The 14848-nt window shown below is 48.9% G+C and overlaps 1 protein-coding gene across 1 annotated transcript in view; it reads left to right on the top strand.

Moving 5' to 3' along the window:
* GFRA1 (GDNF family receptor alpha 1) overlaps window positions 1–11196 on the top strand; it is a 177748-nt gene extending 166552 nt beyond the window's left edge. The window contains exons 8-9 of the mRNA XM_006088154.3: window positions 8951–9004; window positions 10209–11196. Coding sequence (XP_006088216.1) covers window positions 8951–9004; window positions 10209–10364 — 210 coding nt within the window. The 3' untranslated portion in view covers window positions 10365–11196. The remainder of the gene's footprint in view (window positions 1–8950; window positions 9005–10208) is intronic.
* Window positions 11197–14848: the final 3652 nt, after the last annotated feature.

Below are 14848 nucleotides of genomic sequence, written 5' to 3'. Positions count from 1 at the left end.
TTAATCTTGGATTCATCATCTGTAATATGGGAATAATGAGCAGGACCGCCTAGGAGGGCTGTGATAATTAAACAAATTAAAATTCTTCGGCACAGTAACAGAGCCTCCAGCACAGTAATTATTTTATCTTTTTTTTTTTTTAATCTTCCTGGTTGGTCTGTGCCGACCATGAGACAGAGGAAGCCTGTGCTAAAGGGACCTTTAGCCCCAAATGCATCTGGGAAATAAACTTGGGCGTCAGGTAGGGGGTGTGCCCTGCGGAAGCGGGCCTTCGGTTGCACTGATTTTTTATGACCACCCATTTAGGATGTCTGCTCCTGGACATCTTTTTTTAAAAAACCACTTTTCTCTTAAAATGAGAATAACTTAAGGATGGGGATAAGAAGGGGAGGCCCCTCAGTGCATTCTGGGAAGAGCTGGTAGACCATCTGCACCTGTGGTCCACAGGTGGTCATGCTGGCCCATCGGAGGGACAGTAATTCAGCAGCCGGACAGTTGCTTAACCCGATTTCTGGGTAATGAACATGCTTAATAAAAAGGAATAGGGCGTCTGTATCATCCTGGCTATAAATATGCTCTCTTGTTCTGGGTCACCTACGAGAATACCTCTGAGCACATTTAGATCAGGTACCATAAATAAATCCAATTTCTTGCATCCCCCACTGACCTCCTATCATTAGGACTTCTAACCAGCCGTGCCTCCCAGAGTGATCGGCACTGCCTTGCGCTTGAGCCACGGAGCTGACCGATGGGAGGACAAAGGCTCCGGTCCTCTGGGGGGTGAGGTTCAGTGAAGGGCTTCCCTCCCCTCCTATTGAAGGCCCAAGAGGAGTTGCACCATGGATGAGGCTGTCTGGAGAGGAAGCTGGGGATGGGGTCAGGAGGGGACATCCTGGGAGGTTTCCCCAGAGTGGCTGTCCCCTGCCTGCCCGTTTGCTGCAGGCACGTCAGCTAGGATATAAGAGGGCTTCATCTCTGGGCTCTCTGGGAAAAACACCGAAAACACCAGGACTAGCTCAGCCTCTGACCCCCAGCAGAAGTCACATTTGCCCATGTTGCTCTGATGGCCAAGGTGAGACTTGGGGGGACCCTCCCCCCGAGTGCCGTGCTCCCCTTGACAGCTACTTGGTTGAGTCTAGGCTGCCCGAGCTGGTTGTGTGACCTGAGGCTCGTTCCTGCCCCTCGGAACCCTCCTCAGTGATCCCTGGGAAACAGGAACTCCTTCCGAGGGTTGATCTACACATGACGGAGGTAGCGTGGGCCACGTCTCACACGGAGTCCACATGCATGGGTTTCGGAGTTGACACCAGGCTCAGATCTCCGCGCAGCCACCCCAAGCTGCACAAACATGGGCAAGCCCCAGCCCAAGTACAGAGCCCCCCATCTGTACAAAGGGGAGGGGTGCTCCCCTCAGAAAGTCCTCCCAGTCCTGGGGAGCACTCAGGACCGTGATCTACACATGACGGAGGTGCGTGGGCCACGTCTCACACGGAGTCCACATGCATGGGTTTCGGAGTTGACACCAGGCTCAGATCTCCGCGCAGCCACCCCAAGCTGCACAAACATGGGCAAGCCCCAGCCCAAGTACAGAGCCCCCCTGTACAAAGGGGAGGGGTGCTCCCCTCAGAAAGCCCTCCCAGTCCTGGGGAGCACCCAGGACCGTGTGGCTGGGGTCCCTGGCAGCGAAGGCTGTTATGAAGAGTGATTGTCACTGTCATCATTTCTGCCGGCCTACTCGCTTTTCCTCTATTTTCTAGCATATTTTTCTCTGTCTACCAGAAGCACATTTTGTAAGCAGTTTTTAAATGTTTTGCTGTCACCTTATTTTCCGTGGCACCAAGAGCGCTCCATCTTCCGAAACAGCATGAACAAAAGCTCGGGGTCCGTTCTGTCTCCAGACCTCGGCATTTTCTATCAAACCCTAGTTAGCGCCATAAGTCACGGAGCCATTACGGGGCTGCCCTCGGCCGCACGTAAACGCACGGGAGCACCGCGGCTTAATAAATACCGTCCGATGGTGATGAGGATGCGTGTGGGATGAGATAGGCTTCGTGCACTTCTCATCAGGGACCACAGTGAATCTTCCGTTGCTCCTGCACATTTGCATTTCCGACTCGCGCATTTTGCGAGAACAAATGTTTCATTGCAGGGCCATACCTCTCGTTGCCTGGGCACCCTTATGGCTGAGTGTCTGCTCTACAAACACTCCCCCCCCAACTGCCCCCCCCCAACCCAAAACGTCTTTCACGCATTGTTGGGAAAAATCACACTGTTCATTGGGCATAATTTTCTAAAATACAGCTGATAATTGCGCCTTACCTGAATATTTTGCTAATCAAGCAAGTTAACCGTGAACTGAAAACACAGTTCCCCGAGGTTGTGGGCAACATGAGTTTGCCCCAAGTTTGAGAAAAGTACAATAGATGTCAGGTGATCTGTGGAGTGATGGGGAGGAGGAAGGCCGCCGCAGTGCTTGTTAAGGTCCCTGCTGTAGACGGTATCTGCACACAACGCCACCTGCCATCCTGCCATTAGCGTTAAATTACAAGTGCGGGGCTGCAGCATCCCTTTCATGGGACTGGCGGGCAAGCCCCAGGGGCTGCTTAGCTAATGGAGGACTGTTGGTAAATCTTACAGACTGTGACTTATAAGTGTGGCTCATGCAGAACATAAGCCAGGAAACTCCAATCAGCAAACTCTTAAAAAACTTTTTAAAGAGGGCGGCCTTGCTCATGTATCTAAAAACCAGTATATCGCACATTCAGGTCTTAAAATTTTTGATACAATGGAATACTGCTCAGCCTTAAAAAGGGAGAAGTCTTGCAATAATTGACAATGAATGAGTCTGAAGGACAGTGCGCTAAGTGAAATAAGCCAGTCACAGAAGGACAAACACTGAATGATTCCACTTATACAATGTGCCTAAAATCGTTACTCATGCAAGTGAGGGATAGAATTTGGTTGCTAGATGCTGGGGGAGGGGAAGTGAGGAGCTGCTCATCAACAGGTGTACTGTTTCAGTAATGCAAGATGAATAAGTCCTAGATCCCCTATGCAGCCAAGTGTACAGTACTGGATTGTACACTCGAAAAATTTTAAGAGGGTAGATCTCATGTTAAGGGTTCTTACCAAAATTTAAAAAAGAGAAGCTTTGAAATTTGAAAAAAACTTTGATGCCAATGTAAAATTTCCAAGTGATGTCATGATTTTGCCCTTGAACATAATTTCTCCGTTGACCAATGACCTATGTATGGGCCCAGTCCTGAGTCCTGTCAGGTGAGAGAGTTTTCTACTGTAGGCTCAACCCAAAGAGCACAGTTCAACTTGGAATTCAAGGACTCTCAGATTCTGGCACATGAATACACATCACCTTCAAGGCATCTCCTCCCTCTCCCCTCTTCTCCCCCCCCCCAAACCTAGGAACCCAACTGGGATCCTGACACTCAACCTAGCAACCCAACTGGGATCTGAGCCTGAGCTTTTCCTGATAAGAAAGCACCATCAGGCCTCCAGACCTTTCCAGACTAACACATCTTGGCACCCTGTGGCCCTTCCGAAACCCCGCTGAGTGAAGTATCTTTATAAGGCCTTCTCCGAGCCTAATGTAATGAAAGCCTTTGGCTGAAGTTCAGGCAGTGTGTAGACACAGTGTCTCGGAGGGCGCAGATAGAAGAGACAGGGCAGAAAAGCTGCCCAAGGATGCTCACCACGACCTTCTCAGAAGGACACTTGCCCCGACTCTCCCTTGCCCTCCTCATCCCCCTCAGCCCTTCCTGACCTGTGCCAGGGTCCACGGGGCTGGCCGAGGTCAGTGTGGATAAAATGGATCCCTTCCCTGCCAGGCCTGGGGGCTCGGAGCAGGCCTTATTTATGCGTCCACTTGTTTCACGTAGCGGATTTTACTGCGCATTATTCAGACCAGTGGTTGCAAGTGGTTGTTACCAAGTTGGTAGGCAAAACAAATCACCCGGAAGGCGAGTTTCAAAATGGACAGTGGAAGGGATTTTAGAAAAGCTGGTCAACTGCTTGTGACCAGACGGGCCATAAAACCTCCCCTGGCTCTCCCAAACCCAACCGGCAAAACCCGGAAAGCTGAAACGAGTGTCAGACTGCAGAGCGCCGGGGCGACCACCATTACTTGGCCGGGATGCAGCAGCCGGCAGCTTCTTGTTTATTTATTTATTTTTATTGTGCAGAAATGACCAGGCGAGCACATATCAAAAGCACAATGGAATTGTTATGTAGTAAGTACTACCCATAAAATCAGGTGGATGTACCTGCGTTCGCAGGCACAGAGGCCACTGTGGGCGGGTGAGTCGATTTTGTTGAAATGCAAGTGCAGACTCTGCCCAGTTATCCTTCGGAATGAGGGGGCGCATCCTTCCTCCTGTGTTTTGTCTTAGAAGAAAACGTAAGGTGCGTAGATTTAAACTGAGAAACAGCTGTGAGTGCTGGACTATTTCGGGAAGAACTCGCGCAGATGTTTTTCTGTAGCAAAGGTCCCGTCCGTGCTGCGGAAGAGACGCATTCGCTCATGAACTGATATTGACAAGGGTGATAGATGCAGCGAGGTACTTAGTGAGCGCTGGAGAGCAGAGTTGATTGCATTTTACAGTCCGTGTATTTCTCTGTTTATTGCTTGTATTCTGTCATTAAGCAAACAGGTTCCTAATATAGCAAATCTCTCTAATCAGTAAAGCAAGGGAGAAAAGAACCAGAAGCATCGTTAATTACGACCATTTGGCTGCAGCCTGGACAGTCTGTTGCTATTGGATCGGGCAGCTTCCTCGGGTTTAATTTTCTGGAGGTAGAGCAGAAACTGGCTTTTCTTAGGCGTGGAGGCGAGTGGAGAAATGTTGCATGCCCCGCTGGCTGACAGCTACCTAAAAACCTGAGATTAAACACTGGCTTCTCTGCAGAAATGGATTCCCGGGGCTGAAATGCCAGGTTCCGAGTGGGTGCACTTCTAAGTCTCCGATTCCATAAACAGAGCAAGCGCGCTGCTCCAAAGCCCGCCGCCCCAGAGCCCGCCGCCGCCGCCAGGCCCCCGGGGCCGGGGAGCCTACTGTGGGCAGAACTCCTGTGCGCATGCGCAGAGGCCCAGGAGGGGCTGGACTGGGAGCTGTAAATTATGTGTGTTTCTGTGCAGGAAAGCCATAGCACCAGGGCAGGCTTTCCAAATGCTAATCACCGGGCTAAAAAGCCAGGGGAGTCGACAGCCTGACTCCAGGTAGCAGAGGTTAACAGCATCTAATGCATTTCTTAACCCTCCAGTGCCAGGGACTGGGGAGGTCTGGCCCCGCAATGACAGGGCCGTGGAAATTCTATTACGTGACGTGCCTGGACTTGCAAATGACGGCCGGTGACAATTTTATGAAACTGCTGGACAGGCTCACGAAGTGGCTAAAGACCAGGTTCCCTGGATTTCCAGAGAGAGAGCAAGGCTTCTGGTTTGGGGCGGGTTTCTCCAGGATCCTTTTCATCTCTCCGCTTTCAAGACGAGAACCTGGTGGTTCTGTGCTTTGGTGGTGGCGTCTCCCCCCGCCGCCATGTCACTGTGAATTAGCTGGTAGGAAGCCCTCTTTCCTAAGAGAGATTACATAATGCATTTTTCACCGGGCTGGAACAATGGTTAAAATTGACTTGTAGAAAAATGAAGCCGTCCCCTTCTTCTTCCCTGGCTCCTTTTTAGGAGATGTCATGTTTTAAAGCCACACACTGTACGGTTCCGTGTCTGGGGCGGGTGTCCTTGCACGTCCCGTAAGGAGCAGGCTGCCTTGGGCGACCTTGAGCGCCCTGGCAGCACTTGGGCTGTGACACTTTTGGTTTTACCGGTTTAGAACCCGGCGATAAAGGGGTTCTCCTTCCGGTTTCTTGCTTACCTTATATCTTACAGGACCTAATTTTTTTTTTTAAGCTGTTCTGGCTCCGTCTCAGTTTCCATCAACTGAGACAGCATTTAAAGTATGTTAAATACTCTTTGCAAGAGTGGAAAGTGGGGGGGCGCCCTGTAATTGGATGTTAGCATTTATCATACCTGACTAGCAGACAGTGATAGCTTGATGATGCTTTAAAAAATGCTCAGGGAGAAAGCCTTTAGAGTGTCGAAATAGCAGGCTGCTCAGGCTTCTGCAAGGGCCTCATGAGCCAGGTTTTCTAAGGTGGGCTGTGGAGGCAGCTTTCTGACCTCGGGGTCACTGGTGGGGTTCAGACTGTATACAGGACCGATAAGCATGCAACCAGCCTGACATGAGCCTGGCTAGCGTCCCAGGCTCTGCCCTTCCATCCGCAGTCCATGAACCCTGAGAGGCGCTGGACGCCCAGCCTGTCACTCTGCCTGGAGCTGGTGGCATTCTGTCTGCACAGATCAGACTCACAGACCTTCCTGTGGTCCCTGCTCAGGTCTGCACCAGACCGCTCCGTCGGAAGCAGAGCACTTCAAGGCCTGTGTGCGTGGACCGCTAAGCTTCTGGAGTGCTATGTGCATCTGTGGGTTGGGAAACAGGAGAGAGGGCGGTCCCCCAGAGCATCTGGAGGGGCCTGGCTGTCCATTATTACTTTTACTCAGCATTTCATCCATTTACGCCAACCTGAAGGGTCCTCCAGGCCAGAGGAGCTTGGGGCTGCTGTCTCCAGATTTAGTGAAGCCAGTGGGGCTACAGGGAGACAAGGCCAGAAGGTGACCATTTCCTTTCCATAGAGGCTACTCTGGGGGAAGAGGAGACTTTACAGACTTGGAAGTGGTCTAAATCAGCGGTCACCAACCGGTGGTCCATGAGGTCTGAAAGGTTGGCGACCGCTGGTCTAAATGCCTCTTCCCACGTGATTGAACACTTATCCCAGCCACTCCCAGATGGAGGGCAAGATGCTGGGAAATTAGACCTGTGCACGTCTCCCTGGTTGTATGCCTGCAGTCCTGTACACAGATGAACGCTCAGTGACTAACGAGGACCAGAACTACCTATGGAGGTCCATAGTCCACCTAAGAAAACCTGTTAAGACAGGAGACTTCTAGTGTATTGGTGGAAGCATTATACCAGTACTTCAACAGGCACCTGATGTAAGACGTACAGCTGGTAAGTATCTAGGTTGTGTATACAATGAGGAAAACGCTGGGTGCTGTGCTAATGATGCAGACCCAAGTCGGAAGGAGGCCGGCCTAGCCCTTGGGACTCTGAGAGGCCACTGTGGGCAGCTCAGCTGTGGGCACAAGTCCAGAAACACCTTGAAGTCAGATTAGAAGTCAGGCTGCCTTTTCTGCACATTTGAGTGAACTTCTTAGTTATGCAAAGGCCCTCAGCAAAAGTTTGTGTCTTTTGTAGATTATGGCCTAGGAAAGAAAAGACAGAATGATGTTTTAGGGTCATTTTGGTGTCTGGGAACAATTCCAATTTATTTCTCAGACAGAAATAAAACACGTGAAGAAGTTCTACACGTTTTTCTCTGCAGGTAACAATGCCATAGACCAGATTTGCTATTAATATAGATTAAAAGCAGGCTTTGGGATGAGGTTCAATTCCGCTTCCAATTTCCCCTCTGATCTTCTTATATAACATTTAGTGACCTTTGAACAGCCTGGGGGTGCTTTCCAGTGCCTTACTCTTGATGCCTGTTTAAAGGTTTCCATTTCATATTCACAGCTGGCATATGCAAATATAAGTAAAAGATTACGATGCCTCCCAAGTAGCATTATGGCCAATAAATTACTCCTTGGGTAAAGATGCTATCATTTCAGCCCGTGTGTCTTCAGTGAGTTGCAGAGTCTTCCTGCAGCAGGCCCGGGCGTGCCTACCAGTGCCATTCCCACGGAACTGCTTGCCCAGATGCTCCTGATTCTGGTGTGATGCCCAACCAGGTTCATCCTGGTGGCAAATGAGCTCTCCGACATTCGGTGCCGTTGGGCTATTTGGGTGGTGGAGGTCCTGCGAGGGGTTGTGTGGGTTTGGGGGCAGGGAAGGCATGCCAGGGTTCCCTGGGAGAAACACTGTAATGTAGGAAAGAGCACAGTTTTGTTCAGGATTTTGAGAGACCTGCTCTGTGTCCTGACTCCCAAGTAAATTGCTGTGTGGCCCTGGGTAAGTCACTTACCTTCTCTGCACCCTAATTGTTTACTTTTGTAAAACAAGGAGGCTGCACCCGGTCAGCCGTTTTCATTGTAATTGTGTGAGTAATGGAACCTTTCCTTCAACTCGGTTCTCAGGGACAGCCCAGCGGGACTTGTTCTGGTTGTATGGAATTAGGGAATGTATAGCTTTCACAGCTCAGCCCCCTGGAGACTGAGTGTTAAGAATGCTGGATCGGGCGTCTGTTATGCCCGCACAATTCCTCGAGGAGACCTGTCTGAAAGACCACCTGTCCTGTGGAAGCAGTGAGTGTTTAACTCACCAGAGGGCAGCCCCATGGGCCTAGGGACTCCATCCTTTTGTTCATATCGCCATAGGCCCTGCATTGGAAAACAGCTTGGTAAGTGTTGACTGGAGCGATGAATAAGCAAATGAACAAACAAGTTTTAGGAGCACCTATCTCTATATTACTAATACATGGGGATTTTTTATTGCAACATTTGCACTTTGAAGGTACGTCCCAGAAATTAACATTCAGAAACATGAGTTCAGAATATAAGTGACTTCAAAACTTGGTCTTTGGTAACCTCATCTTGTGCTTCCTCTGCTAGCCCCAGGGAGCTATTGAGCCTTTGAAATGGGGCAGGTCCGAATTGAGACATGCTGTCATATTTTGAAGACTTGGTATGGAAAAAAAAGAATGTGAAGTACCTGGATCATTTTATATTGATTATCCGTGGAGATGGCAAATATTGCATTAAATAAAATGTTATTAACTTCACCTGTTATCAGTGGCACTGCCCTAGACAGTTGATTAATGGATCATAGTAATTACTCTTTCGTATTATGTAGGAGTGATTTTTATGTGTGTGTTTGTCTCTCCTCAGGCTCAGAAGCTGAAATCCAATGTGTCAGGCAGTACACACCTCTGTCTTTCTGATGTAAGTTGTATTTCTTTTCGGGGTCTCCTTGCATTATGGATACAGGGCCCCTGGGGCAGGGTATGATGTGAAGGGCTCAGAGACAACATAAATTTCCGATCCAGAAAAAAATGTAAGGCACCTCCACGTTCCTCTGGTCTTGAGCAGATGCAGCCGTTGGATAAAGTTAGAACCAAGTAAGGGACCTGGGCTCCTCACCTCAGAACCGGACCCACCGTGAATACCATTGTCCCAGAGCCACAGGCACATGCTATCACCCGGCACAGAAAAGTACTCTCACTGCTCACCGGATGTCCTCTAGCTCCGGTTCCTTTCATTGCCATAGCAACCCAGAGGTATCTGGGGCAGCCACGTTACTCTCCCCAATTTATAGGTGAGGAGATGGATGATTCTGTCATGATCCTGGCTCACTGTGGTGAGATGCGACATAATGGGATTGAGCCGGTGCTGGAGGCGGGAGGGAGAAATGCATCCTATGGAAGGTCAGCCATGCTGACTAGGAGGGGGCCGGTCCGGATTGACACGTGCTGTGTCATAGATTGAAGACTTGGTATGGGAGAAAGAATCTCAGTGGTTTTATATTGATTGCATGTGGAGATGGCAAATATTGGATTAAATACAATACGGGAAGCCTGGGTTCTGGCCTGGGCTCTCCTACAAACCAGCAGGACAGACTCCTTCATCTACAAAATCTAGGCCAGTGAAGGGCAAGACTGCACTGCCTGCTCTGAGGATCCCCCCCCCCCATGATCCCTCTCTATATGAGCTGGTATTGACCTGGGCAAGTGTCCTCAGGTGATTCTTCCTGTCCCTCTTCCATGATGGGGAGGGTCAGCCAGCATTCCACCCCAGTCAGTGGTCCCAGGACAGGGTTCCATACTGCGTAGTTACTAGGGGACCTGGGAAGTGGAGGGGGGAATGGCATTTCACATTTACCCCCCCAAGTGGATTTTAAAATCCGTAACAGAGGAGCAAAAATATCAATGTTGAGCAGACAGTTTGCCAGAAGTATCTAGTTCTCACCCAGATTCATGATGCTTCCCATACAACCACAAGCCGGTGAATTGGGAAGCCCTGGGCCAGCTTTGATGAGTGACAGGAGCTAGTTAGGGGCTGGGGGTGAGAGAGAGAGATGTGTGGTTAAACGCACGGGGATGGAATGAACCCACACGGTGGATGGTAATGACAGCATTCTCTCTTACAGCGTGATTACGAAAAGGATGGTCTCGCTGGTGCCTCCAGCCACATAACCACAAAATCAATGGCTGCCCCTCCGAGCTGCGGTCTGAGCCCACGGCTGGTTCTGGTGGTAACCGCCCTGTCCACCCTCTTACCTTTGTCCTTGGCAGAAACGTTATAGCTGCATTTCAAGAACGACATGGACCTGTAAAAAGACAAACACCAAGTTATCTGTTTCCTGTCCTCTTGTATATCTGAAATTCCAGTTTTAGGCGCTCCGTTGAACCATTGCTCAAGCAGTTTCACCCAACTGAAACTTTTTCCTTTTTTTTTTTTAAAGAAAGCTTCTTGTGCTCCTTAGGGCTTCTGTGGGATTCCCAATGCAGTGCTACATTCCAAACTCAAAAGGCTTGGGGGTACGTTGTATTCTAAAGGGACAGTTTGTACATCTGGCTGTAAAGCGAAAGGGGGCCAAGTTTTTTCATGATGATGATGATGATTTTAACCATTTAACCCTGCCCTTTACTCGCTAGCGAAGGGGTTAGTATTGCTCAAGAACCTTCCCCATTTCATGTGGTGGCTTTGATTTCTGATGACATCACTGCAGCCTCACAAGCTTTTGGGTCACAAATCAGAGATTCTCAAGAGAATCCTTGATGGACTTTGTGCAGACGAGCTTGTACCAGTGCTCGCCTTTCTATGCGTTCTAGCCCTTTCCGCGCTCATGTTTGTGTTCCGTAGCCAGTTCTGCTCTCTCCTACAAAACCAAAAGCACCCGTCACACCCAAAGGCGGTGTCTGGCTTCTAGTGCAAACAGAGAGCGCGGAGCGTGGGTGTGAAGCCTCACGAGCCGTGGTCATTGACCTCCCTCTCCTGAGCCTTACCCACGCGAGAAGCCCTCCACTAACAAGCGCCCAACATAGCTGAAGCGTCGCTCTAACCTCTTTACATGTTTGATCTTCTATGTAGAAAACAATTTACTACTAAATGATTTCAACTGTTGGCTTTCTATATTTTGAAAGTAATGACCTTGTCTCCATTTTTTACTGATGGTTTAATACGAAACACATGGAGCTTGTTTTCCTCCCCTTAAGTAGGGTTAGCTCCGACACTCGCTCCCTGAACAGCCCTTCCCAGGCCGGTCCCGAGGGGCCCCGTGCTTGAGCAGAGAGCTCTGCGTCACCTTGCTGCGGACAGGAGGAGGAGACAGAGCAGCCAGGCTGTCTGTTATCATTTCTTGTTGAAATGCATGTGCACACCTATGAGGAAACCGGTGGCCACTGGAAAATGTTCTGCAATGGCTGATGGCACCCTTGCCATTGCCATAATCCAGTACCTTGGTTTTCACGTTGCCTGACAAAGGCAGCTTTGATCGGGACAGGAGACGGGGACATGCTACCCTCTCTTCCGAAGCGGGTCCATGCCAGGGTTCAGGGTTCTCTCCGGACTGCGGTGGCTTGGCCGCTGTTGAGAGCAGTTTGGGCTGAAGGTCATCAGGAACCTGCTTGCATTTGTTCTACATTCTCCAGGGCAGACCATGACTGACTATGCGAGAAGGAAAGATTTGTGGATCGAGGTCAACACTTGGCACAGAAACACAGAACAGGACTCTGGATATAGGGCATCTGGCTTGTGAACGGCATCTCATCTTCCATCGTCCTCTTCCTTAAGGAGACCCTAGTGTGTGCTTGGGAAGTCTGGTTGGAATGGCGCGATTCAGAATCTACAGTGATTGGATGCTGGTAGCCACGTTTCTCCAGAACCAAATCGAAAAGAGATTCCACCTTCGCAGAGTGCTGGGAACATCACTTTTCTTGTCACATCGGTAGAGGGGCTGGAGGAGGAAGCCATGGTACCTATGTCATGCTGATCCCCTTGGCCCACTGATGTTTGCCTTGTAAGAATTAGTCACATTACTGGGGTTGGAAAATCTTAACTCCAAGCTGAAGGCATAGTCTTTTAGCTCTATGGGTGTCTGAAGTGCATTTATAGCCAAATGTTAATAAATATAAATGGATAATACTAAGAACAACTTCTTTTCACTTCAAAATGTTTTCAAGGGAAACTCACCAAACAAATTTGATTAGTGAAAAGTTTCCTAAAGACTTACTTTGAATAAACCCATTAAATGTGTCCAAATATTTGGAATTCCAGTCATCTATGACAGCATAGCCCTTACAAGGCATATTTTGTTTTAATTAAGATATCCCTGTGTATCTACACTGGACTAATTGCATGTGCGTCTGATTCCATGTGGTCTACTGTGGAAAGCTATTGATTACTTCTGCAGGAAACAGCAGCTCTAATTAGCTTCAGATGACCCAGAGGAGATGGGAGTTATCAGGGCTAACAAGGGTACCCTGTGCTGAAGAACACATGGATGTACAACACATAAATTAAATTTTGAAAAGCCGCATCTATCACCAACAAAGATCTCATTTTTCTTCAGCGATAGAAGCCTATTAGAGTTACCAAATCCTCAATTTGAAAATAAATTGCTGATTAAATAGCCGGGGTGGGGGAAGGACAGCACATTAGAGAGCTTCTTACACAATCACGCCGAGCACGTGTTTCTGCCATTCGGGGTGATCTCAGTTGAGCTCAGTGGCCCTGACACCCCATCCTGTGCCCCGGGACTGAAGCAGGCAAGTGACTTCAATCTTTTCCGTGTCTGATTGTCTTTTGCAGCACTCAAAGCAAACATCATTCACTACCTCTTGTCTTTCAGTCCCTGCATTTAGGGAAGCACCCAATACACGGGCTGTCTGCTGAGGCTCGGGCCTTTGGCAGAAAGCAGCTCATTATAGTTGACTTCAACAAAACCAACACTGTCATTTCTGTCCAGGTAGACCATGACTCCCAGATCAAGGCTAGCCACACCCAACGTATTTCAGAGAAAAAAGAAAGGCATGTTCGCCAAACCAATTAGAAGCACATTCATTCCACTTCGATGTTGAATCTCTTTGGCTAATCTTTGTTTTGTGTGTATTGTTAATAGAGCACAGGAAGGAAGGCGTGCACAATGGAGAGAGGGAATGAGTTCAGAAAGCCACCTGAATCTGTATTTTTCCATATTTGAATTGTTCGAGTCTCTAGTAGAAAACATGTAAGTTGAGAATTGCATAGGTATTTTTCACCAAGTATAGCAAACTGTATCCCAAATGCGATAGGAGTGTGGTTTCCATTAAAATCAATTGTTAAAAAAACGTGTTTATCCTGTAGTTAAAAATGTCTTAGAAGCCGTGTGTCTGAGTTCATCAAATGCAGGGCAGGGCTCCCCCAGGGCTGTGTGGCCTTTGGTTTGGGGTGTGTTAAGACTGTTCTTGTCATGCGCACGCTCTGAGGATGGGTCCTCTCCAGCTGCGTCCTGCCTCCCACCTGCCTCTTGTACAAACCCTAAGTCCAGCTCTCCCCACACTCCAGCTGCTGCCCTAGGGAAGTGGGAGCAGAAGCGTTTCAAAGTCAGCGGCAAGTGCTTGGGGAAGGAGATGTAAGAGCAGAGGGAGTTAAAATAAATCAGCACATTCTTTTCTCAGAATCCGGCATAAATGTATTTCTGCCGTTAGTTTTTACCAAAGAGCGGCTTTGGAGGAGCTGTCTCTTCAGACATGTGTTTTCATTCATATAGTCAGGCATGTACTACTTCTTTGAGTCTAAACTCTGGGCCAGAAAAGACCTGCTGAAGCGAGTCCCCATATTCTAGTTCTCCTTCAAAGCTGTCCTTGATCTCCTGAATGCATACCCCTGTGATCTTTGTTGCTTCTGCTCTTTGATAAAGCAAATGAGATCATGGGAGACCCGTCTTTTTAAGAAAGACCAAAAGCAATGGCAACAGGCAAGAGGAAATTGCGAATGGCCCAGGCACGGTCCTAGCAGAAGGGCCGACCTGCACTGACCTTGAGGAGTTTGGAGAGAGGAGGCGAATCGAGGTGCAACAGGACACCTGGGTGGGTGACGATCACACAGTCCATGGATGTCCCTTACTGATCCAGATAGGAATCGTGTCCTAACAAAAGAGCAGAGGTCCTTCAATGAGACAACAGTGTCTCTGGGGGAAGCAAGCCTGAACTAATACCTGGATAACAGAGAACATAATGTCTTTTTAGAGATTCTGAAAGAGAAACAGCTGGGAGTTGGGGTGGACATTCTAAGAAGCTAAGTTCTTCTCTTATTCCTGAGACAGGCTTCTCATGTATAGATCGGACATGTCTTGAGTTCGACACAGCTTTTATTCTCACGTGACCATTTGTTTTAAGCCTAATGTCGAATTCTTCATGAGGGCGGTGCCTCCAAAACACACTCTCACTGCAGAGGCCTTAAATCTGTGGGTTTCGACCCGGGGTGTAGTAGTCATTTCACAAGGATAGTGGCTCAGTTCTCTTTCTTATTGATTGATGCTACCCGCCCCCTACCCTTGTCACATATTGCCTGAATACGTAACACGGTCCGTTCCCATCAATTCCTCGTCCTCGTCCCTCTAAATGTAGTCGGACCCAATGGCTTCTTGTTCCAGCAGAGGCCTTTTTTACACGTAGACCCTGGCCTTTTGAAGGTGGAGACTCCTTTCTTAGGAGCCAGGAGATCTGAAGGTGATGCTGATCCCTGAGTAGGAAGTTCGTCCATTCAGCGTGCCCCTGGGCTCCCTCTTAGCTCAGTCTCACCTGC

Source organism: Myotis lucifugus, unplaced genomic scaffold (genome assembly GCF_000147115.1).
Source record: "Myotis lucifugus unplaced genomic scaffold, Myoluc2.0 scaffold_44, whole genome shotgun sequence".
Taxonomy (NCBI): Eukaryota; Metazoa; Chordata; class Mammalia; order Chiroptera; family Vespertilionidae; genus Myotis; species Myotis lucifugus.
This window is presented reverse-complemented; position numbering and strand designations above follow the sequence as displayed.